This window comes from Anoplopoma fimbria, chromosome 8, assembly GCF_027596085.1.
Source record: "Anoplopoma fimbria isolate UVic2021 breed Golden Eagle Sablefish chromosome 8, Afim_UVic_2022, whole genome shotgun sequence".
NCBI lineage: Eukaryota > Metazoa > Chordata > Actinopteri > Perciformes > Anoplopomatidae > Anoplopoma > Anoplopoma fimbria.
The window spans coordinates 28,429,669-28,455,903 of record NC_072456.1 but is presented as its reverse complement, the minus strand read 5'-3'; the positions used below and the strand labels follow the sequence as shown (position 1 = coordinate 28,455,903).

Here is a 26,235-nt window from a genome sequence, read left to right as displayed (position 1 = left end):
GTAAAAAAATAACTAATAGATATCAACATGAAACTTCACCAGTTGATTACTGACATTAAGATGATTATTATTTGTATTACAAGTTTTCTGAAATGTTATGTTTAAATATGCAAATGAGGCATTATCTAATGGTAACTTTTGATGAATTTAGGAGAAATCTACAGATGCAAATAGTAAAATAAATGTTTTATTTAAACTAGTCGAAAAGAAGAAGTGTTATTGAGGAAAAATAAAGCAAAACCTCTGAATAGTTGCATGAAGAGAAATGTGTGTTTAGTCCTTTTGTCTGAGGACCTGCTGGTGGCACTGTGACACTTCCTGTTGGTCAGACTGTCTGTGGACACATTCCAGAGTCTTCAGTCCACCTGGAGACACCGACAGCACCCAGGCGTTTCCTGCTCCTCCGATCTGATCCTGACCTCCTCACAAATAAACACTCATAAAGTTTTGTCTCTTCGTGGCGTCTCTGAAATCAGTTCAACCCTTTTCAAACTGTTTGGATAGCTCAGTGTTTTCAGAGGCCTCGACTGATGAAAGATTAGCTTCTCCTCTTTGTGACTCTCTGTGACGAATACTGACAGAGGGAGAAAGGTGTGTGTGTGGGTGTGTGTGTGTGTGTATGCGTGCATGCATGTGTGTGTGTATGTGTGTGTGTGCGTGTATGCTTGCATGCATGCGTGTATGCGTGCATGCATGTGTGTGTGTGTGTGTGTGCGTGTATGCTTGCATGCATGTGTGTGTGTGTGTGTGTGCGTGTATGCTTGCATGCATGTGTGTGTGTGTGTGTGTGTGTGCGTGTATGCGTGCATTCAATGGCATTGCCTTCACAGAATCAACTTACAGTGAGTTTGGCTCTGGAATCAGCCAAGTTCACCTCACGGTTGAGCTCTTTCCCATCCTTTGCTCTCACTGCAGAGTCCCTGAGGGTGTGTGTGTGTGTGTGTGTGTGTGAGTGTGTGTGTGTGTGTGTGTGTGTGTCAGTGTGTGTGTGTGTGTGTGTGTGTGTGTGTGTGTGTGTGTGTGTGTGTGTGTGTGTGTGTGTGTGTGTGTGTGTCAGAATGGGGTGTGGCTGAAAAGGAGTAATTAGCCGTCTGAGGGTTACATGGAAAAGCTGATGACACATTCATCACTTTTTCCGTTTTTCCAGTGGTTTTTTTCCAAACAGTTCCAGGTGAAGTTAAACCTCATATTTGCAGATTAATTTATTTTATTTAAACTCACTGTCAGATAGACGTGTTTTTTTATTCAGGGACAGTTCAGGGACTCGTCTCAGACTCCTCATAGAGCTGCTATCTCCTCACTGCTCTGTGTCGGAGCGTCTGTCGGGTTAAACATACCTCACATGGTTCATAAGTAGAAGCATCAGGACTGAGGAGGGACCAGGATCCTGAGGCCCACGAGGCTCCATAAACCGGTCCTGCAGCCTTCCTCAGAGAGGCACGGATTTGTTTTTCAGACCTGTTCTTTTCCTGCTTGGTTAAAACTGACTTCTTGTCTTACAAAGGAAAAACAACAGTGTGTGGCATGCTGGCGTGGAAACACACTACAGGCTCCCCGATAAACATTGAAAGCTTCACGCTTTCTGTGAATTTGTGTGATTGTTGGTCTTTATTTTGTGGAATATGTGATTACATATGAGATTACCTTTTTCCTAGGAATATCAACATCTGTTTTCTCTGCTCCTCCTTCTTTTGTTAAAGTGAAAAACTAATGATGAGATCAGATTTATACCGCTTCATAATGTACAGAGGAATCAAGATCTTTAAACTGAACTGACTAAACTTCATCTTGTATCAGATCAAACCTCAGCTGTGATTTACAGGATGTGACTGACTTCTGAAAAGATTATTAAAAAACTCTGAAACAAGCTGTTAACCTTCTAAACAGTAATTTAACAGCTTTGACATCCAAAACACTCAATCTGCTGCTGAACTACAGACAGTCATAAACAGTCAGAGACAGCAACCAATGTAACATCACGAGGAACAGTGATGCGTTCACTTACTTATCACCAGTTAGTTCAAAACTTTGAACTAAACAAAATGATGTTGATTTACCTCCATTTACTCTCAGGTCTGTTCTCTGTTTAGATGTTTAGATCCATCCAGACACGACAAAGCTACTTCCTGTTTCTAAAGAACTATAATAACAGTGAAAGATGTGTAATGTTCTACGCTTAAACCAAATCAGCTTATACGTGAAAAACATACGCACATCTCTCCAGACTCCCTTCATGTCCTCTAATGTTGGATGCAATTGTTGGAGTCTGCAGGAATATAATGGGGAACATGTCTTTTTGGGCCTCATGACATCACGTGACCAACCAGGAAGTTATAATTCCACCGTTTGGAGCCGATGTAGAATCTAAATCAAAGCGGTGGTGGAGTTGGAACATTAAGCGTTGAAGTCCGCTGAGATTGTTCTATTTTTACCCGCCTGTACTGGCTTAGATACACATTTCATAATGTTAGAAATACTCAATTAGCTTAGCTTAGCTTAGCTAAGCAGGGTGAAACAGCTAGCCTGTAAACACATCCACCAAACAGCAGCTGTGCTCAAATGCTGGAACTATGTTTAGGTCTGATGTGTCAATAACAGCTCAATGAACTCCTCACATCCCTCCTCCTCAGTCCATATATGCTCACTTCATGTTCAACAGTTGCAAAACAAACAACATGGCGACGGACAAAATGACAAAATAGAGGCTTCAGAACGTCCACAAACCAACGACTGACGTCATGAAGACTACGCCCACTTCTTATATTCAGTCTATGATTGTAAAGCTACACATGAAAGCTCTATTTAGTAATAAAAGTGATGTCAAAGAATGAGTTTATAAAACAAACTGCTGCTTTAATGACTCTTAGTGTTCACAGAAATACTGAGAAGACTGAAGATCTTTGGTGAGACTGTGATTTGATTGTTTTCTGACTGAACCAGCTGTCACTCAGACTTCTCTTTCTTTATGTGATGAGTGAAGCTGACACCTTCAGGTAACAGACGGACTGATCAGGTCCATCGATTGATCGATCGATCAGCCGAAAGAAAAGCACCACCTGTTGTTGAGGTGATCAACGGCTCATAGAACTCACTGGTTCAGATCGTATCACGGGTTGAGACTAGAAAAGCATAAATGATGTCCTGATCTCATGTTTTACTGAATATTGGAGGATAACGTCAGTAAAACTTTATTTATACTGTGATGGTTAACGTTAAACTGTGTCATTAATCTGAGCTCCACATTCATGCTGAACCATGAGGGGGATCAGAACGGATCATGGATCCACTACGGTGCGTTACACCACCTCCTGCTGTAAAGACCTGGTCCAGATGAAGACGACATGTGTTTCAGCTGCAGAGAGACGAGAACCTTCAGAACGTCTCCGTGTCCGTTTAACACCGGCTCACTCAGCCTCGACACCTCGACAGGCCCAGAAACCATCACAGAGACTGGCTGTGACGTGACCCCTCTGGATCCTGGTCTACCTGACACCCAACACTGACCCTGGATCAGCTTTCATATGCGCTCATGGCTGTGTAGGTTCTCTAAGCCGCTCAATTAGCATCGCAGCATCACGTCACCTCCTGAACACGGAGGCCAACCGCTCATAAAGCCAAGGTCGCCGTCTGACGGTGAAGGTCGCGCTGTGTTCGGACTCTGACTTCACAGAGAGACGAGGTGTTTTCTTCTGATTAATCTGTTGTATTTGTTGTAATTGTTTGATGGGTTGAAGTAAATCCATCTTCTCAGCAGAGACTCAGAGAGATGTTTCTGAATGTCTCCTTTCATTGGAGCATCAGAACACGGACCGAGTGTTTTATTTTTAAAGCCTATCCGGTGACAGAAGACACGACCAGCCGTCTCTAAGGTTACATGTGGGGGGGGGGGGGTCATCATGTCCCACGCATACATGCTTTTTAATGGGTTGAAGGGCAGACCAATCACACTTGTCAGCCTGTTGCTAGGTAACCGACGGTGTGGTTGCTAAACATCGCTCCACAACTTCTACATCATGAACTATATATTTGTGAAAGTCTGAATATGAAGGATTGTGTTACCTCAGAGAAGTGCTGAAGCAGGAAACAGCTGCTCCTTCAGAGTAAAACGTCATCACCCTGCTGATCCACAGGAACCGTTGGTTTCTTCTTCTCTGGTGGAAGAACATCATCCAGATGAACATCTCTTCATTCATGGTGGTGAGAAGATGAAGTTCTCTTTGACATCAAACAGTCGGGTTTATAGACGGATTATCTGTGATCGATGGTTTTGTGGTTCTTCTCTCAGATCTGGTTGGTGGAGAGCTTTGGTGTGTTTACGCTCCGACGGGGGACGTTTGAACAGCGGCAGGATTTAATCCACAGAGTCGTGATTTAATCCACAGAGTCATGATTTAATCCACAGAGTCGTGATTTAATCCACAGAGTCGTGATTTAATCCACAGAGTCGTGATTTAATCCACAGAGTCATGATTTAATCCACAGAGTCGTGATTTAATCCACAGAGTCGTGATTCTCTTTAGTCTGTCATCCCTCGTGTCCTGATGTTGTTCATCAGTTTCTCACTGTTTTCATTCATTCACCCAATCAAATACAGATGTTTGATACTGAAACACAGAGGAACCTTTTAGTGTAAACTCATCAACATCTTTGTTAGATGCTCAAAGAAACTGCAATACAAATAGAGAGAAAGTCCATGTAGGGAGGACGGATAGACGGACGGGTCAAACAAACACAGGACTGTCACCAGCAGACCGCTGTTCTTTTACGTAACAAACCAACTTATTTCAACCCAAACAAAGCTCTTTTCCTGATCCTGAACAAGAAAATAAACCTAAAAACTAAGTAAACCTTCTTTTGAGGTTTATTTTGAAAAGACAAACTCCACGAAACAAGTTTATATCAACACTTCCTCCCTCACACGTCTACAAACTAACGCTACTTCACTACTTCTTACTGTCCACTCATTCATTTTAGATTATTAAGTGCAGCGTTTTATGATCCATCAATAATCAAAACAATAACATAAAGAAGTTGCGTGAGTTAAAACTATTAGTCAATTAACCAATTAGGGGACTGACAGAAATAATGACCCATCACCTGTTTTAATAATCTTTAATTATTGATTCAAGCAAACATCAAAGGTCACTTTCATACAATCAGTTAAACTGACGGTCAGATTAAACATCATGCATCAACACAACATATCTGAGACCTAAGTTATTATCACGGTTATTGATTTACTGGTAGAGTAACTGTCATTGTTAGGTTTATATTTGCATGTAAAGAAACCACAGAAGATGATTTAGTTCCAGTAGACTAAATATGATAATAACATGTTAGTGTTGTGTTTGTTTATCTGCTCATTCAGGTAATAAGAGAATAATTATGAATGCTTTCTTCGGAAAGCCTCTCCTGTCCTCCACAGATTCATTCTCATAATTCTCACTCCTCTGGTTCCATGCCTTTTCTTTTAATCGCTGCAGGCCGAGTGATTTCTGCCAACGTGACATCAGCTTGATATCAGGAGCAAAAGTCACCGAGACAAAGACACCGAGATGAATCAGAGTGTGGGAACCAATCTCTAATTGTCTGGGAGTCTGAATATTATTATTAAAGGGATCCAGGGAACAGAAATACTGGTCTGACTGGTCTCATGCTGGTTTAAGACGGAGCTGAACTTTAACTGGTTCTCACTTCATGTGAAGTTGTTTCACATCAGAGCCTCATGTTCAGTGGATTCCTCCTCTGAACTCCTCCTTCACATCGTAGAGTTTAAATAGACAGCGTGTCGTGAACAATGACGGTCGCCGGGCAGATTAGGACGTAAATCACCGACTCTGCACCGGACACGGGCAGTTTAGACTCATCTGGATTTCCCCTGCATTACTCTCACACACACACACACACACACACACACACACACACACACACACACACACACACACACACACACACACACACACACACAGATATGTGTGATATCTTCCCCAGCTGCTGTGGGTTCAGTCACACATACGTTAAATATATAAATATATATTAAACCAGAGCATTAAGAGAATAACAACACATTAGAATGACGACAGCGTCAATGACGGGGCTCATAAACACACACACACACACACACACACACACACACACACACACACACACACACACACACACACACACACACACACATACATGTGGGCTGAAGTAACAGCAGTAATTAATGATGTCATGGTTTCAGATGTGGTGTGAATGTGTCACTTTGTCCTTCTGGTGTTCAGAGGAGGACGAGGTCAAAGCTGCAGCAGGTTCATGAGACTCAATATCAAAATAATAACTCTTAATATTAAGTTTATTTTACTGCAGGATGAAGTTTATTTCACTGATGAACTTTATCCCAGAGAGAGAGCTGATTCAGAACAGCTGATATCAGCTGTGACACAGTGAAACTGAGGTTTATATATTTAAACAAATATTGAAGTGAGAAAAAAGGTCAAAAAAATGACAAATGATTGGCTTTTGTTTGCAAATTAACAAATCAAATCGATTGTATTTTATTCCAGATTAAAGTCAAAGTTTTACATTTAAACGACTAAACTACCTGATACCTTTAGTGAAACTTGATGGTTTAGATTAAAATAAGTGTTTTATTTAATGTTGTGTATGTAAATTAAAATAAGTTAACATAAAAGTCTGATGAGTCCTGTGTTTGTTTGACTCGTCCGTTTTCAGACCTCGTCACTAAGTGGACTTTCATTAAGAACGTATTAATGATACAACAAAAACATATTTAAGGTTACAGTTTAGTTGAACATCACTTTTATGAGACAACGTAATAAAAAAGTAATAAAAAACTCAACAACTATCAGACAGATGGAACACGTCCTCGTATCTAAATGACAAACAGGTTGTTTATCAAAGACTCCATGAAACACATTCATGTTTACAGCAGCTTCAAGGTTTGAGATATAAATATTTTAGTCAGAAGATTTAATAAAAAGTGACAAATGATGCGTTTTTTATTGCTGATTAACAAAACAAATGTTTGAGGGAAATTTATTTTATTCCAGATTAAAGTCAAAGTTTTAAACACAAGTTGTGAATTTAAATATTATTTTATGTTTTGTACGTATTTCAAAGTAGAGCACCTTGACTTCTGGTTTCACTTGAGCCGCGTTCTGTTTGCTTAACTCGTCCTCAGAACTCCTCTCTGGACTTTCATGAGATGTATTTGTGAAACCATTAAAAACATTTTAAATTCGGGAGAAAATAAGTTTTCCTCAAAATATATTATATGTTTAGTCGTCTGGAACGTCATAATCAGATGCTCTTTACTCCCTTCCAGACATTAAAAACCTCAACAACCATTGAACTGATGGAACGCGTCCTCGTAACTAAATGACAGAACGGTTCGTTTATCAAAGAGACAACAGGAACAACTTTCTATTAACGGTGAGAAATGGTTTTGATTTATTAAGGATCTTGGAGTTTGTTACATATCTTGAGTTTGTGATGTAGTTACATATGTAACCTTTAAATACGTCAACGTGTCTCCTGTGTTTGTTTGACCCGTCTTTTCTTCCTACGAGGACTTCATCTTCCTCACCTGACCTCCTCGTTTACTCTCCTCATAATTACTTTGCCAACTAGACATCAAACATAAATATGAGTCATAATACGACCCCAACAGACTCTTTTCAGTGAGGACGGAGGTGTTCTTCATGTTCATTCATGTTCTCCTCTTTACTTTTTGTTTAGTGCCACCATTATGTTTGTTTTGTTGTGAGACGCCTCCGTTATTATGAGATCTGATAGATTAAATTCCCCGACTGAATTATTATTGATGAATTATGATGATAAATGTATAAATATCTCCAGAAGGATTCACAAAGGCTTAACGAACGTTAAAGATCCTCCGATCTGTTCAGAGGAACCGAAGAACGTGTTTCAGACCCGTTTAGTGACTGTGACTATTTTAATACGAAGTCTGGTTTCAGAGAGCCGGAGCTAAAATCAGACCAGAGGTCAGCGTGTCGTCAGCGTGTCGGATCGGTGTCAGGGGAAATCGAACCGCCGGTCGCTGAACAGCTTCATTAAAAGTACAAGAGAGCAGGTTAGAGGCTCCTGTTGCCTGGATACAACACGTCTATTTATGACCCCCCCGCTGTGACCCCGCCTCTATTTTAGCCTGCTGACTCATCTGTAGTCCATCTCTGAGAAGTGTGTGTGTGTGTGTGTGTGTGTGTGTGTGTGTGTGTGTGTGTGTGTGTGTGTGTGTGTGTGTGAGTGTGTGTGTGTGTGTGAGTGTGTGTGTGTGTGTGTGTGTGTGTGTGTGTGTGTGTGTGTGTGTGTGAGTGTGTGTGTTTGTATTTGTGTGTGTGTGTGTGTGTGTGTGTGTGTGTGTGTGTGTGTGTGTGTGTGTGTGTGTGTGTGTGTGTGTGTGTGTGAGTGTGTGTGTGTGTGTGTGAGTGTGAGTGTGTGTGTGTGTGTGTGTGTGTGTGTGTGTGTGTGTGTGTGTGTGTGTGTGTGTGTGTGTGTGAGTGTGTGTGTGTGTGTGTGTGTGTGTGTGTGTGTGTGTGTGTGTGTGTGTAACAGTGTGTGTGAGCTCTTTAACAGGATCATCATCTTCTTGTCTCATGAATCAATCAGTGTTTCACGTCTTTCAAACAAAACATTTCTGTGGTTTTTGTTTCTTCTCTGAATCTCAGTTTGATGTTCAGTCATGTGACGCAACGGACAAAAGCCACCGAACCCACCGGGGAATCTGGGTGGAAATATGTCAAACACATGGAGGGGTGGGGGGGTAGATGTAGTAGAATTAGAGTATCTCTGTCCTGGTAACTAGAAGAGAGAGTGACATGTGGCTCTGTGGATGCTGATTGGTCAGACTGTCACAGAAGCTCCTCCCCTCTGCAGGCCAGAAGAAGAAGAAGAAGAAGAAGAAGAAGAATAAGTCACATCCATCCTTCAAACTCTACAGCCTCCTCCACTTTAACCCCTCACCTCTATTTATCCATATTTATGTATTTATTCATATTTATTTATTTATATGTTTGTTGCTGATGAAGAGAAGTCCGGAGTGACATCATGAATTCTCCTCACTCAGCGGTGCAGTTCCACCCAGAGTTCTCCTTCCATCGGTGAGTGATGATCACTTTCATTTATGATATCTGGAGACGTGAGACTTTATATCTTTAACCAGTGGAATCCTGAAGCAGTGTGTTCAGAAACATGATGCATGGATTTAACATGAGGTGATAATAAATGATGTGTAAAATCAGTTATGAACTTTACATGATGAAGTTCTGACTTATTGAGCGTCAGTCTGTCTCAGCTGATCCGTCCTGATATATTTATAAGTATATATTTATATATATAAATATATATATATTTATATATTATAACTATAAATCTATTTATTAGTGTGGAAACAATAAAGGGCCATCAGAGACAAACTGATCCTCACTGAACAAAACATTATAATCAAAAGCATGTTGTGATTCAGAAACAGCGTCTCGTCTGAAATGATCCATAGATGTCTCTACAGGTCAATAACAAAGTCATAAATAATATCAGGAGGTTAAATATTTAGTTTATTTATTAGGCATCAAGACAGAAAATAATTTAAGAGTTTAAAAAAATTATGCAAATGCATTTATAAAGAAGTTACAAACAAAATAAAAAATATGAAAACTAAGACAATAATGAAACAAATATCAAATAAAAATAAACAATTATGAAAAACTTAAAATAGAAAAAATTAGGAATAAGAAAAGCCGATAATTATATATTTCCCACAATTAAATAAACATAATAAACAGTCAACACAAAACAAAATACCAACTTATTAATCAATATGATCAATGAGAAGTAATGATCAAAATATCAGCTATTTAAAGGCCAATCTACCTCTTATTTATTCAGTACACGTCTACTGTATATAAATCATTTATATTGATATATATATATTATATATGATTTTTATATAAATATATATGATTTATATACAGTAGACGTGTACTGAATAAATTGGAATAAAACTGTAAATCTGATAAAACACAAATAAATAGTTAAATGAATGATGAAGGTTTGATCAGATCATCTCATCACATTCAGAACTAATCAAAAATAATTATTGAGTTCACTTAAAACACAAACAAAACATTAATAGTGTATTTATTTTGAGCTCTCCCTGTGTTTTTTTATTATAATCATGAATAATAAATATTATTTAATGTACCGTGTGTCCTCGTAGTTTGATTGAACATAATAATTATTTTTATTAAACCTGATCACTGAATAATATTAATAACTAAATAATAAAATCTATTAATGAGAGAAGAACTCCTTTTTCTCTGTGTTGCTTTTAGTTTTCATTCAGAATCTTCTGCTGCTCTGTTTACCTTTACATTCCTCAGAGGAATGTGTGTGTGTGTGTGTGTGTGTGTGTGTGTGTGTGTGTGTATGTGTGTGTGTGTGTGTGTGTGTGTGTGTGTGTGTGTGTGTGTGTGTGTGTGTGTGTGTGTGTGTGTGTGTGTGTGTGTGTGTGTGTGTGTGTGTGTGTGTGTGTGTGTGTGTGTGTGTGTGTGTGTGTGTGTGTGTGTGTGTGTGTGTGTGTGTGTGTGTGTGTGTGTGTGTGTGTGTGTGTGTGTGTGTGTGTGTGTGTGTGTTTGTGTGTGTGTGTGTGTGTGTGTGTGTGTGTGTGTGTGTGTGTGTGTGTGTGTGTGTGTGTGTGTGTGTGTGTGTGTGTGTGTGTGTGTGTGTGTGTGTGTATGTGTGTGTGTGTGTGTGTGTGTGTGTGTGTGTGTGTGTGTGTGTGTGTGTGTGTGTGTGTGTGTGTGTGTGTGTGTGTGTGTGTGTGTGTGTGTGTGTGTGTGTGTGTGTGTGTGTGTGTGTGTGTGTGTGTGTGTGTGTGTGTGTGTGTGTGTGTGTGTGTGTGTGTGTGTGTGTGTGTGTGTGTGTGTGTGGGTGTGACTCCAGACTGTTTCTGTGAAGTGTTGGTCGTAGAGGAGGACTAGAGGAGGCGATGAGAGGAGGAGGAGTGGAGGAGGAGAAACAGGTGATTCAGTGAGAAACCGGAGAAGAGGAGCGTCGATCGTCTTCGTCTGTTTGTTTTGATTCGTCTTCATCGGTCTCCGTGGCCGAGCTGCCGGGAGACAAAGGGCCTTCCCTGTTTAGAGGTGACCTTTGACCCCGGCCTCGTCTGCAGGCGCTGCTGCTCTTTAAGTGGAGGCTGAGCAGCTTTGGCCTCAGGCTGACGGAGGAGCTGACGGAGGAGCTCAGAGTAACCAGACACAGCGAGGAGACAATAAACACTCTAACCATCCAGAGGTGTTCTTCAGGAAGTTTATGAACTGATTCAACAGAGAATTAATAGAGATGAGGAGAAGATAATTGACATTCATACTCAACATATTAATCCTGTTTACATTATAGAATCAGATCTCGTTTAAATACTTCATTGTGCTGAGAAAAGTGTGAATGACAATAAAGTTAACTTGAATTTCATTTTTAAACATTAAATATAGTAAAAAAAAAAAAAAAACAGTAAACACAAACAGAACAAACCCAAAAGACTTCAGATATCAAAGTGTGACATATTTTTATGACATATTATTTATTCAGATTTTCCACTTATTCCGTGTTTTATCCTTTAAAGTCGTGATGGACGAACATTTATGCGACTAAACTTAAATATACGTAAAGAAGCATCTTTAATATTTATAAAATAAACATTCTGACGCTCATGCTGCTGGATTATAATGAGTTTGTATTAAATCACTAACACAGAACAAAAAGAGATTAAAGAATGAAAAATGCTGCAAATATTAAAAGAACCTGAACTTTTCTCAGACCTACATTAATATTTATTTATGGTTAATAATCTTTTAGATCCTCAAAAACAAACAATCACACAAATATCACCTGCAGACGATAAAGATGCTCTGTGAATATTATAAAACTATTTATTCACATAACATTATGATGTTCTAACAGACACGTTCTCTGTGCTGCTTGTTTCGCTTTATTTCATTTATTCTTGTTTCTTCACTTTAGAACAAATCACCACCTGTATGAAAGACACTAAAAAACTGTTTATTATGATTATTATTATTATTATAATTATTATTGTTATTATTATTATTATTGTTTTACGTCGTTGCTCTCTGAAGTAGAAGTTTCTACAGATTTATATTTTAATTAACCAAAACTCTAATCTGCTACGTCTTCTGTTTCATTTGTTGTTATTCATGTGATGACTTCGGTTTTATCTCAAATAATTTAAATTCACTTTCAATGAAGCCCTTTGAGCAGCACATCTACTAAACATATTTAAAACAGTGTATTAGTACTTTATTCTCTGTAGTTTTACGTCTCTGCTGAAGTAGTCAAATCTTCTCAATTCATATTTTAATTAGTCCAAACATCTGTATGTTTAATCTGTTACGTCCTCTGTTTTATTTGTTGTTATTCATGTGATTGCTTTGGTTTAATCTAAAATAATTAAAATGTATTCTCTTGATTCTTTAATTTATTGCAGAGCACTTTGAGCTGAAGCCCCTTTATGATTTAAATCTTGTAATAACACTAGATGTATGTTATTGAACCTTTGAAGCAGTCAAAGCCTCTAAATACATACACATCTGTATGTTTGATCTGCTACATCTTCTGTTTGTATGATTTATTTGTTGGCTTTGTTAGATAAATATCGAACATCTTCAGCAGAGACTCTCCTCCCTCCTCTCTGCTGCATAACTTCATTAGATATGCTGTTTGTAAGTCAGGTATTAATATCAGTCATCACACAGAGGAGGGGAATTCCAGAGCCCAGAATAGAGTCAGCTTCAGAAGCTGCTCACATACCGAGAGCTGCAGCCTGGATCATGTGGAGCGGGGGGGAATTCCACATCAGACTGCAGCGTGTGCCACTTCAGCAGGAACAATGGAGGAGGTCTGCAGAAGGAGGTCTGCAGGAGGAACAATGGAGGAGCTCTGCAGGAGGAGTCTAGTTTCAGAGGAGCAGGTCAAAGAGCTCCGTCTGCAAAACACCTTCTGTGTCGGACAAATGTTCTGCTTCATGCAGCCTGACTCCTTCACAATGGAGCTGCTCCTCATGAATGGACTCCTCCTGCTCCTCACCTCCTCCTCCTCCTCTCCTCCTCCAGCTGGGTGGCCACATCTCAGCCGGCTGAATGTCTGCTGACGTGGCAACTTTTAAAACTACCTATTAAAATAGTTATGCTCTTTTTAAAATGCCAAGGGGAGGTGAAGTCCCGCCCCTTCAGGTGCATCACCTGGGACCGTGTTTTATATATATATATATATATATATATATATATATATATATATATATTAAACATATGCAAGGTAGTCCTGTTCGAATGGTGCCTGATTTAAACATGTGATGTTTGTTTTACTCTTGAAAGTGTCAGTTTGTCGATAAACTGTTGAAGTAAGATAAAGACAGGTTTCATATAAATACGACCTCACGTTGCATCAGTTACGTTTACATTCTGACTTTGAAACTTTCCTTCGTCCATCCTCTAAGTTTTAAGAACAGGTCCAATATTCTGATTTTTCTGCATCCGTCAGAAGCTAACAGAGGGTTGTTTGACCTCTCAGAGCCACCGTAGCTGATGCAGAACTGCTTGGAGCAGTGACTCTGAGCAGCTAAACGTTAGCTTCATGCTAATGCGTTTTATTTGTTAGCTCCGTCTGAGACTTCACTGCACCAATGTAGTTTATTCACTTTTGTCTGGTTTTGTACATTTTTCGCTATGAATAGAAACATTGAAGCGTATCCGCCTCAGTGTGCAAAGTTTCTGTGCGTACGATTTTTTATTGGGTCAGACCAACAGGACTTTCAACCAGGAGACCAGTGTTCATGTCCCAAATGTTTGTCAGGTGTTTTCTGTTCTTAAACATATTAACGTATTCATTTTAACCCAACCAGGATGTTTTTCCCAAACCTAGCTTAGTGGGTTTGTTGCTAAAACATATCTTTGCTGTTTCACAGTGAAGACGTGTCCTAAAAAGACAAACAAACTAAACTATGTTCTTGTGACCTCAGAACGTCCTCAGAACGTCCTCAGAACGACCTGCTTTTAAAGGTCTTCCTCTGAGGTCAGGTTGATCGTTCATATTTCTTCTGAAATGAGGTCACATGTCGGTCCACTTCTGGACTTCACCTCTCTGGTAAAGTGTTGAACATGTTGAACATGTTGAACATGTGGAATCTGAACAGTAAAGTTAACGCGGTGGTTCTGTGTCTCCTTCAGACTCCGGGACTCCTCGTCTCGTCTGTCCTGCAGAGAGACCTCCTTCCTCTCCACCGTGTCCCAGAACCAGTCGGCTCAGACCTCCGACCTCTTCAGCCAGGACGTCTTCAACCAGCTGTTTGACATGCTGGACCAGTGAGTGAACTAAACCTGCATCTAACATCACACACAACACACGCACACACACACACACACACACACACACACACACACACACACACACACACACACACACACACACACACACACACACACACACACACACACAGGGTTTAAACATATAACAACGTGAACGTGAACCATGTTTCAGATCCTCCATCCACTCAGTTCAGCCCATCGAGCTGAACTTCAGAGACGGAGCAGCCGACGGCTCTGCAGCGAACACCATCCAGATCAGCATGGACTGCTTCACCATGCACCAACCGCACGACCACCACCCGGACGACCTCCATCAGCACGACCTCCATCAGCACGACCGGACGACCACCATCAGCACGACCACCACCCAGACGACCACCATCAGCACGACCACCATCAGCACGACCACCACCCGGACGACCACCACCCGGATGCCCCGCTGGCTGTGAGTACGTCGCTCTGCTGCCACTCAGAAAAAAACACTCTGAGTCCGACCAGACATGAGGAGTATTTAACTTTCACAATATTCAAAAGGACAAGAGCTCAACATGTAAAAAATTAAGAATTGTTCAAACAAAACATCTCTTTTTAGTTCATATTTGTATTGTTTTAAATAGCATTATATATATATGATATATATATATATACACAAAGACACATCGTGGTCTCTGTATGACGTTAACATGTTGGTGTTTAGTTCTCGTGTCTGGTGAATAAATGGGTCTGAGGTAACTTTCATTCTGAGGTGGTGGGACTTCCAGCGGTGAACTCCGTTTGTAGAGAATCTACTTTCAATTTTCATATTAACGTTGGAGTTTCCAGAGACGGTTAAGGTTTACACCAGTTTATCTGTCTGTCACATGACTGAAGATGAGCTTCAGCTCACTTCACCGTGTTTTTTATTACTTAACAGAAATAAGCCGAATACAGTTGATAGTTTAAATTATACTGCAGTAAAGTAAAAACACTGTAAACATTTTTTTCTTGGTATTTTGGCAGAACACTCCTAAAAAAAAAAATTATAAATATACTTTAATGATATTTGACCCTTGACCCTAAAGAGCTACGTTACCATGGAGACCAGACTGTCACTAACTGACCTCACTTAATTCATATTTAGTAATTTTTGCCCAAGGACACATCGACTGCCGAAGCCGGGTATCAAACCACCGACCCTCTGATTAGAGAACTACCTTGCTCTCCACTACGCCATAGCCGCGGTGCTAACTCTAACTAATGCTGTGCTTATATATTCTACTAATGCTAGCTGGAACGTATATCTCCTTCATCCTCTCTGAGTAATGAGTCTCACTGTTACAATCATTTAAACACATCCAGTGTCCTTTCAGTAGCTAGCGTAGCATAGACGTGCTAACGCTAACTACTCTGCTAACGTTAGCTCCACTACGGATCAGAAAAGTAAATCTCCTTCAACCTCTCTGAGTAAAAAGTCTCACTGTTACACAACGTTTAACATGACGAGCTCCAGGTTCACTAAACTAGAAACCAGAGATGCGTCGCTGTGATTGGTCAGTCTGCCTTTGAGGGGCGGGACTTAGCAAAGGGTTGACTACGCCTTGAGTATTTTCTTCTGGATTACTTTTGTTTTTAATGAATCACAAATACATTTAATCAAAGTCTGTGGAGAACGATGAGGACGAGTCAAACAAACACAGGACTTTCACCCAGCAGACTGTTTGTAATGAGGGAGAAAATCAACCCAGGAGAAAAAATATGTCATTTTATGTTTAACTACCGACATGTTTCTGAACCAAAAATATCATACTTATCAACATTTCTCCGACGTGTAGATTGAATTCTGATTCACATTTAGATTTCAGCAACAAAACTTCTTGGTTCGGTTCAGAAGAAGAACATGTTTTGATGTTTCTTCTGGTTTCACACTGAACATGAACAGAGATCTCCTGGGTGAAAGTCCTGCGTTAAACATACCTCCTCCTACAGACTTTGATTTAACATGTTTGTGAAACATGAAAGTAACATCTTATAATAATAAGAAACATAATAAACGATGCAGTTTATTTGTCTTCATGGAGAAGAGCTGCATTTTTTTCACTTTGTGTGCAAAAAACAAAGATGGCGACGGCCAAACTGTCGAACTTGAGGCTTTAAAACATCCACAAACCAACGAGAGACGTCTCCATGACCACGTTCTAATAGACAGACTGTGATCTGACCTGCAGTCAGTTTATTCTCTGTCGTTCAGTAATCCTTCGTAGTTCAGAATGTGGAGTTCAGACTGAATGAACTGCCGTCTCCTCCCACTGAAGGAATGCTGCCGTCCATCCACAGAGGAGAAAATACCAATCAGGGAGCTGAGCAATGTTACCCTGGGGGGGAGGGGTGGGGGGTGCCCTCTTGAACCGGTGATTAATACCCCCCCCCTCAGAGGGGCGTGGTGCTGTGATCGGCACGCCAGAAGCTCGGGCATTGAAGAGCTTTCTGGCCCGTCTCCATCATTAGTGTCTGCAGATGAACAGAGGAGGTGGGCGAATCAACCCCCCCCCCTGCTCCACCCAGGTGGAGGTGTGCCTCCCTTGTGCGTCATCAGGAGCAGCTCCCTGTTTGCTGCCCTGAGGGGCTTCGTATTGTGGAGGGTTTATGTTTAATCTGAAATTCCTTTTTTCTTCTGGACTTTTTTTCTGGTTTGTTGTTTCTGTAGCTGCAGGCGGCTGGAGAACGCAGCACCTGTTCTCTGTTCTCTGTTCTCTGTTAACCCTGTTCTCTGAGCTCCCATATATCAGAACCATCCTCTCTGTCAGGGGGGGTAGAATAACATGCAGGAATGCAGCTGGAATGGTGGCAGCAGAAACACTATATCCAACCCCAAACAGCTGATCTGACACCAGATAAAAGCTGTGATCAGCTGATTTAACCTCCACACACCACCTCTACTCAAACATCAGGGCTGTCTGATCCGCCTTCTGCCAGGTCCAACAGAATCTATATCTGGTTAACAAATGTGTGAACAAATCACAGTGTTCGTTGTGCTTCTAACAGAGATCTTCATCATCATCATCATCATCATCATCATCATCCTCATGGTCACAGAGCAGAACGAGCCGTATTTATTCAGACACACTAACACATCACTGATTGTGATCTGCATGATTGATGATTCTCTTTCTTCTTCTTCTTTGTTTTCTTCTTCTTCTTCCTTGTTTTCTTCTTCTTCTACTACTTTATGAGTCATTGTATCCATCTAACCTGAAACAGTCTGTTAACAGTCCAGTTCTCTATTAGTTTCTATATTTCTAGATATATGATTAAAGGAGCCGTACTCTAGTTTTAGAATTAAAAAGCATCATGTTTTTAATCTTGAGGAATTCTGGAGGAACTCTCTGTATTTAATCTAAAATAATTAATCACGTGACATTAATGAGTTCTTTTGTATGAGCAGCTCCACCAGTTCGCCTCCAGCAGGTTGAAGAGTGATTTTAAGGCGTAGAGAGGAGAGCGCTGATGATGACGAGCTCTGAGATCACCTTCATCTGATCTGAGATCAGATCTGCTTCATACTAAAGATATATTATATCTAATCAGTCTTTAAATAAATCCTCCATCAGATCTACGTCTCTGATTAAATAACAATCATCCAAATGGATTTCATTAAAAATCTGATTTTGATTTAAGACTTTTCAACATCACAGTCAATCAATAATAAAACATTTGGTTTAAAAGGAATTCCTTTCATATATTTATTTATGAAGTGAGCAGGACATCATTTAAAGAACAATATTATTTGATATCAGACTCAATGATGAGAAACGCTCAAAGTTTGAATATTTATTTTATTTGACTCTGCACATTTTTGACCATAAAGTTCCATAGTATCCAAATAATCATGTCCATGAAGCAAATGAGACAAACAGCAGTTACAAAGTGATGCATGGTTTCAGATCTTATTCCTGCAAAAAGACAAAAAAACATCACAGAGGTCTTTGATATTTACTGCTGCCTGACGCTTGACCAGATAAATCATCTACTTTAGGCTCTAAATAAATTGTTTATTCCTATTTTTAAAGCTCTAGAATAATGATATCATTCATAGCCTGATTTATATATTTTTTTACTAAAACATGGAGAAAATTGTTTTTCTTTTATGGCTGTTGATAGTATTTTCTGATTTATGGAGTTATACAAAGAGATATCTAATCATATATAATACTTGCAATAAAAAATAATAATTGTCTTAATCTAAATAATCAACTGGGGAAGTTTCTTCTGATATCTATTGGTTAATTGTTGTATTGATCATCTTTAGACTGACGGGAAACCTGCAGAGAACAATCGATCGGTTCTTATAGTTTCTTTTTTAAAGGTCAGCTGTTGAAATCTAAAATCCATCAGGTTAAATAATTTAACTGAAAGCAGCTTGAGAACAATAAGAACATTAAGAACATTTAGAACATTAAGAACATTAAGAACATTAAGAACGTTAAGAACATTAAGAACATTAAGAACATTAAGAACATTAAGAACTTTAAGAAATAAGAACATTAAGAACAATAAGAACTTTAAGAACAATAAGAACTTTAAGAACATTAAGAACATTAAGAACAATAAGAACATTAAGAACATTTAGAACAATAAGAACATTTAAGAACATTAAGAACAATAAGAACAATAAGAACATTAAGAACAATAAGAACATTTAGAACATTAAGAACATTTAGAACATTAAGAACATTTAGAACAAAAATATCATTAAGAACATTTAGAACAATAAGATCATTACATTACAGTCATGTAGCAGAGGCTTTTCTCCAAAGCGACTTACAGTCAGTAGTATGTTACATATCATTCACCCATTCACACACTGATGACAGGCTACCATCAAGGTGCCACCATCAGACTCTAACTAACACTCATCATCCAGTCCACACCGATGGCCTTCAGGAGCAACTTGGGGTTAAGTGTCTTGCCTAATAGTAGGACACATCGACTGCCGAAGCCGGGTATCGAACCACCGACCCTCTGATTGGAGAACTACCTTACTCCCCACTGCGCAAGGCCCCCCCGTCATTAAGAACATTTAGAACATTAAGAACATTTAGAACATTTAGAACAATAAGAACTTTAAGAATGTTTAGAACAATAAGATCATTAAGAACATTTAAGAACATTAAGAACATTAAGAACATTAAGAACATTAAGAACTTTAAGAACATTAAGAACTTTAAGAACTGCAGCCTTTCAGGACTCAGAGGTTGGTGGTTGTTGGAGTTTTAGGATTACCACCCAGGAGATGCTGTTCTTTCTCTCTCTTAGCTGTCTGTCTGTCTGTCTGTCTGTCTGTCTGTCTGTCTGTCTTCCTGACACTTGACACTAGATAATCAGTCTGAGTCTCTCTAAAAGGAACAGCTCCAGTAAATCCTCTCTGGTCTTCTGGTCTTTAGGTCTTTAGGTGGACTCTGGTCTCAGAGTCTTATGGTGGACTCTGGTCTCAGAGTCTTATGGTGGACTCTGGTCTCAGAGTCTTATGGTGGACTCTGGTCTCAGAGTCTCATGGTGGACTCTGGTCTCAGAGTCTTATGGTGGACTCTGGTCTCAGAGTCTCATGGTGGACTCTGGTCTCAGAGTCTTATGGTGGACTCTGGTCTCAGAGTCTTATGGTGGACTCTGGTCTCAGAGTCTTATGGTGGACTCTGGTCTCAGAGTCTCTCAGAGTGGTGGACTCTGGTCTCAGAGTCTTATGGTGGACTCTGGTCTCAGAGTCTTATGGTGGACTCTGGTCTCAGAGTCTTATGGTGGACTCTGGTCTCAGAGTCTTATGGTGGACTCTGGTCTCAGAGTCTTAAGGTGGACTCTGGTCTCAGAGTCTTAAGGTGGACTCTGGTCTCAGAGTCTTATGGTGGACTCTGGTCTCAGAGTCTCATCAGGTGACGACGTTTATAAACCTGAGACCTCTCAGGACGGGCAGGTAACGTGTTTCCGTGGTAACCGGTGGAATTATAGGACTAGAGCCAGAGGAGGATTGTTGTTCCACAAACAAACAACCTGGTTCACTCATTGTCCCTCTAGAAGCTCTTAAGAGGGTTCACCCAGTCTGGGCTGATGAACACAGACAGACAGCTAACAGACAGACAGACAGCTAACAGAGAGACAGAGAGACAGACAGACAGGTAACAGAGACAGACAGACAGACAGACAGGTAACAGACAGACAGACAGCTAACAGAGAGACAGACAGACAGACAGACAGACAGACAGACAGACAGACAGACAGACAGACAGCTAACAGAGAGACAGACAGACAGGTAACAGACAGACAGACAGCTAACAGACAGACAGACAGGTAACAGAAAGACAGACAGACAGACAGACAGACAGACAGACAGACAGACAGAGAGGTAGCAGACAGACAGACAGACAGACAGACAGACAGACAGACAGACAGACAGAGAGAGAGGTAGCAGACAGCAGACAGACAGACAGACAGACAGACAGACAGACAGAAAGACAGACAGACAGACAGACAGAGAGGTAGCAGACAGACAGACAGACAGACAGACAGACAGACAGACAGACAGACAGACAGACAGACAGAGAGCAGACAGACAGACAGACAGAGAGGTAGCAGACAGACAGACAGACAGACAGACAGACAGAGAGGTAGCAGACAGACAGCCTCTCCTTCGGTGCTCTAACTCCTCTCTCATGCTGATGATGTTTTAACATAATGAGGAGAACTAATCACCACGCTGCTCCTCTTCAAAGTGTAGATTATCTGACCCGTGGGCTCCGGGGCCCTCGGGGGCCTCACAGGGTGTGGTCTCATTATAGTGGGTCTCACCCCCCAACCCCCTCCCGGCTCTGTGTTTGGGGCTCCAGCTAAACCCAGTGGTTTAAGGTTCACACCTGCAGAGTTCCTCCATGAAGATCATTCAACGTCTACTTTCACTGTAACACACGGAGACGTTCAGCTCTGAGGAATCTGAGTCTATGGAAACAAACATTTATGTAAAACCACGGTACCTGAATGCAACTAAAGTAAACGAATGAGGTTGATTTCACTTAAAAACACAGAGGTCTCTGAATCTAACAAACATCACCAACATGGCAGCTGTTCTCTGCAGAAGTGAAGACCGTCAATAGTTTGTTTGTTTGTTTGAGTTTTCTTACGTTAAATCACAGGACCTGAATGCACCTGATTTTACTTTAACACATGCAAACATGCAGACAACAAACAGATCTGAGGTCAGTGGATCCGTAGAAACAAACATTTCAAATACATGTCAGCTGTTCTCTGCAGAAGAGAGTTTTATGTTAAATCACATAAATATAACTAAAATAAACATCTGATTTCACTCCAACACTTAGAAACATGCAGATCTTATCTCCCGAAGTCTTTAGAAACAAACATTGAAACCACATCTCAGCTCTTCTCTACAGAAGTGAACGGTGTGATTTGTTTCTGTTAAATCACCAGAATGAAACTTCTTCAGCTCCAACCGTCTGAATCCAAAGCGCTGGTAGAAGAAGGTTCTGCAGAGATCAGCTGATCACGTCACACTCTCTGAGCACGACACATGTTTCCACAACAGACCGACATCATTCGTCTCTGATAGATACAAGCCGTCTGCAGGGGGGGGGGGGTTAGCATTGTTATGCTAACTAGCTGCAGCAGCTAACCACAGTGTTCTCTGGTTCTCTCTGTATTTGATAAATATGACTAATTACTGAGATTTTGACTTCATGTGGATAAAATCAAGGATGCATTTAACTTAAATAAAAGGTGAAATAATAAAAAGGTCAGCGCTGAAGTTGACCTTTACAAGTTGGTACTTTGGTTGCTCCGTCTGGATCGTCCTACTTTGAGCTGTTAGAGAAATACAACTAAATTCAGCTAAACAACTAAAATAAATCCCTCTGAAGCGTTGTCGTTCCTCCTCGGAGGATCTGCAGCTCCAGAGGACGGCTGAGGAGACGCTGTCTTCTCCTGCAGAAGGGTGTGGACTCAGGTATTGGACAGGTAGCTCCTTAGGCCCCTCCCCCTTTCCTCCAGGTGTATATATGGCCTCCCCATTAGATTCCTATAGAAGCTCCTGCTGGTCATCTCCTGCGTCTGTAGTCCACGTCGGTCCTTCACAGTGAGGGGAAGAGATCTGAATCCTGGAGCCAGTGGAGCAAACAGCAGCAGCTCTGCTCAACCTCAGCGCCAACATGTTGTACCTGGAGACCGGGCCCAGCACCACGTCCTACAGCGAGGTAAGACCAGGACCAGGAGCCCCCGGACCAGGTCTCAGCTCAGACACAGGCCTCCGTTTGGTTCTGCTTAACTCTGGAGACGTTGACGGTTAAAACCAGGTTTTTAAAGCGGATTGAGGAGAAGAAACGTTTAAATGAAGAAACAAAAGAAAGAGTTACATTTGACCGTCGTCTGGTTGTTTGAACATCTGTGAGAGAGGGAACAGCTGGAACCAGAATCCTGAACGCCTTCTGGATCTGGTTCAGTTTATGTAGTTTGATTCTGATTATTGTTGAAGAAGAAAATCAGATTTATTTGTTTCTGACTTTGGAGAGTTTAGATTTTTCTGCGTTGAGAAGTTTTTGTTCCTTTCATGGAAAAGACAAAAGTCAAAATATAAAGAATGAAAAGCATCTTGTTGTTGATTATTTAATGATTAAATTAATCCTGATATTATTTAGTGATTCTATGAAGAAGAAGTTACAGAATGAGTTTTATCTGCATCTTTCTCTGAGCCGTCTGACTTCACGTTAAATGTTCTTCTGTTCCTTCAAAGACTAAACTAACTATAAATATATAAATAATATATATGATGCATCAGTCTGCATTAAATGTTTTAGTTTGAGGAAAACAACCTGAACTTACATTTTAATGATAAAATGATAAAAGGTTGTTTATTTGCAGAGTTTGCTGATGACCAGATTTCTTCTTTTCCTGAACGGCTGTGATTTTATACATTTTATTTTGCATCTTTTTAATTTAACCTTCATGTTTTAATAATCAGAAACGTTTCTCTGGGAGGTTTTCGGTGTTTTCATGAGATTTTAGAGACATTCCCTCTCTTTTCTGAAGAGGTTTTTCAGACTTTTCCTCCGTCGTCGTTCACTGAACTCGTCCTCAGTTTGTTTTCGCCGTCCGTCGTCTGAAGCGCTGATAGATTGCAGGTTGTAGATAGCAGGTGTGCCAGGTCCGTCTTTTAAGTTGTTGGGGTGGGGGGGGGGGGGGCTGTAAGTGGTGTTGGGTTACCCCCCCCCTCAGTCTAGTGGGAGCCGCTGCTGTTTAGTCCTGGATCCTAATTGCTTTAATGGTGTGTTGATGTAGATACAATCACCTCCACTGCCCTCCCCAGTGGGGATAAGGTGTGGATAGACCCCCACCCAGACCCCCACCCAGACCCACACCCGGACTCACCTACACCCCCGACCCTACCCCCGCCATCCTGTGGTCACTCATCAGTCCCCATAGTCCTCTGTGGACGCCCAATATGGAGCTCCAGACCCTTCAGGCCTGTTGGGATTCACCAAAGAGGCTGTGTGACCCCCCGAGAACCTGGTTTATAAAACCCCCAATAACATGGTCTGTGTCCACTGATGGATTTTATCAGGACTGTGTGAGGACAGAGGACATTTTAATAATAGTCCATGGTCTGCAGAGATCTCTTCTCACCTTCAGTAACTTTAATAATATTTTATATTCAGACTTAAAGTCAACATGAAGCTTCTTCGTTCATTTCAGAGACTTTAAATGTTTAGAACAACTTAAATGTGTCAAACTGAATATTTAAGAGTGACTTTAAAAGAGAGCATTCCAACAGTCCGTCTCTCTGAAGGTCGACAGTCAGCGTCGTTCTTAGAGGCTTACTGTTTTACGGCGTGTCCCTGAATGCAGCGTGGGCTGTAAACAGGAGGGAACTCTTAAAGTGGAATCAGATCTGATGAAAGGAAACCTGGAGAAAGCTGATAAATCCCACTTCCACTCAATTAACCATGAAGACGTGATGAGTTCAGGTTCCCTCCTCTTTCATATTCATTCACACCAACCAGAGGCTTTAATGCTGCTGTCTGTCTTTATCATGATAATTCTACATTGATAATTGGTGCCTGTCACCTACATCAGGTACTGTGGAGGGGGGGCACCTTACATATTACGGGAAAACACCGTCAGACAGGAAACGCTCTCTGGTTCTACTTTACTTCTGTTCACGCTGACAGAATAAATAAATGAATACCAGTTTATTCTGTTCAGTCAGTTTGGAGCTCGTTTCCTCCTCTGAGACTCTGCAGCCACTTTAATAAGTACATGATATATATATATATATATATATATATATATATATATATATATATATATATATATACATATATATATATATATATATATATATATATATATATATATATATATGTATGTACACATGTAAACACATACCTGGCGGTTTAAGGTCAGCTGCCGTTGACTCTGTTGAGGTGTGTCTGTCTGACGCTGTGAGTCAGTCTGGATCAACACTTATTCTGTGTTGTGTTGGTCACCATTAAAACCAGTAACACCAGTACCAGCTGTGGTGGTCTAGAGAAGAACAGGAGGTCTGCAGAGACTGATGGAGGTCTGCAGAGCTTCAGCTCCTCCAACAGGAAGAACCATCGGGAGGATCCGTCTCCTCTGTGGAACGTTAGATCAGTCTGCAGCAGAACTTTGATCTAAAGAGAACCAGAGACTGAATCATAGAACCAGGTTTATAGAGACAGAGTCAACATGTTGGACCTCAAACACAACACCAGAAAAGACCTTCTCTGTTTTATCTTTACTTCCTGTATCAAGAGCTATGATAGTAATTCATGTGTTCTTTTGGTAAAACTAAGAAACTACAAACCTTCAACATGCATCTTTTGATTTAAAGGCCAGTCATCATTTTACTAAAACTTAGCTGTATTATTCGTTATTTTTTAGTTGTATTTTAGAGAGATTTAGTTTGAATGTAATCAAAGCCTAGTTGGACCTTGAACACAACACCAGTAAAGATGTTATCTGATAAACATGGAGCTTTGGTTTCCTTCTGTCGCAATGTTCTGTCATAGTTTCATTTGTTCTGTTGGTAAATTAAACACATTTTCAGTTCTCAAACTAAAAACTTTCAACATGCAACTTTCTCTTTTAAAGCTCAGACTGCTCAGACTATTTTAGATTAATTATCTTTTTCACAAACTCTGTGTCTTCATTTTTAAGCTGTATCTTGGTGTCATTTCAAACTCAAACTCTGTCTCTGAGAGATGATTCTAGATTCTTGTGTTCTGAATCTGATCTGAAGCCTCGTTGGACCTTAAAGATCAAAGTCTCAGATAATAAGACTCATTTTAACGGTTCTCCATGGTTCTCCCCAGTCTCAGTACACCAACCTGGGGCTCCTGAACAGTATGGACCAGAACATGCAGAACGGCGGCTCCACGTCCACCAGCCCGTACACCAACGACCACGCCCAGAACAACGTGACCGCCCCGTCGCCCTACGCCCAGCCCAGCTCCACCTTCGACGCCCTCTCACCCTCGCCCGCCATCCCATCCAACACCGACTACGCCGGGACGCACGCCTTCGACGTGTCCTTCCAGCAGTCTAGTACGGCAAAGTCCGCCACCTGGACGGTAAGAGAACCTTTAAAAAACCTTTAAAAACCTTATAGAGTTCTGCAGGAACGAGTCCTGGAACCAGACATGACTCAGCATTTTATCACTTCCTGTTGACGTCAGTGTGTTTCCTGAATGTAGAACCAGCGGTTCGACAGAACCAGCGGTTTTCAAGCGGTTAGTTCTCTGATATAAAACAGGTCAGTGAACGCCCCTCTGGTGAG

General features: G+C 40.7%; 1 protein-coding gene across 1 annotated transcript in view; it reads left to right on the top strand.

Moving 5' to 3' along the window:
• The first annotated feature begins 9,072 nt into the window (after nucleotides 1-9,072).
• tp63 (tumor protein p63) overlaps nucleotides 9,073-26,235 on the top strand; it is a 31,050-nt gene continuing 13,887 nt past the window's right edge. The window contains exons 1-5 of the mRNA XM_054603500.1: nucleotides 9,073-9,125; nucleotides 14,265-14,399; nucleotides 14,575-14,688; nucleotides 15,316-15,331; nucleotides 25,772-26,029. Of these exons, the coding sequence (XP_054459475.1) occupies nucleotides 9,073-9,125; nucleotides 14,265-14,399; nucleotides 14,575-14,688; nucleotides 15,316-15,331; nucleotides 25,772-26,029 (576 nt within the window). The remainder of the gene's footprint in view (nucleotides 9,126-14,264; nucleotides 14,400-14,574; nucleotides 14,689-15,315; nucleotides 15,332-25,771; nucleotides 26,030-26,235) is intronic.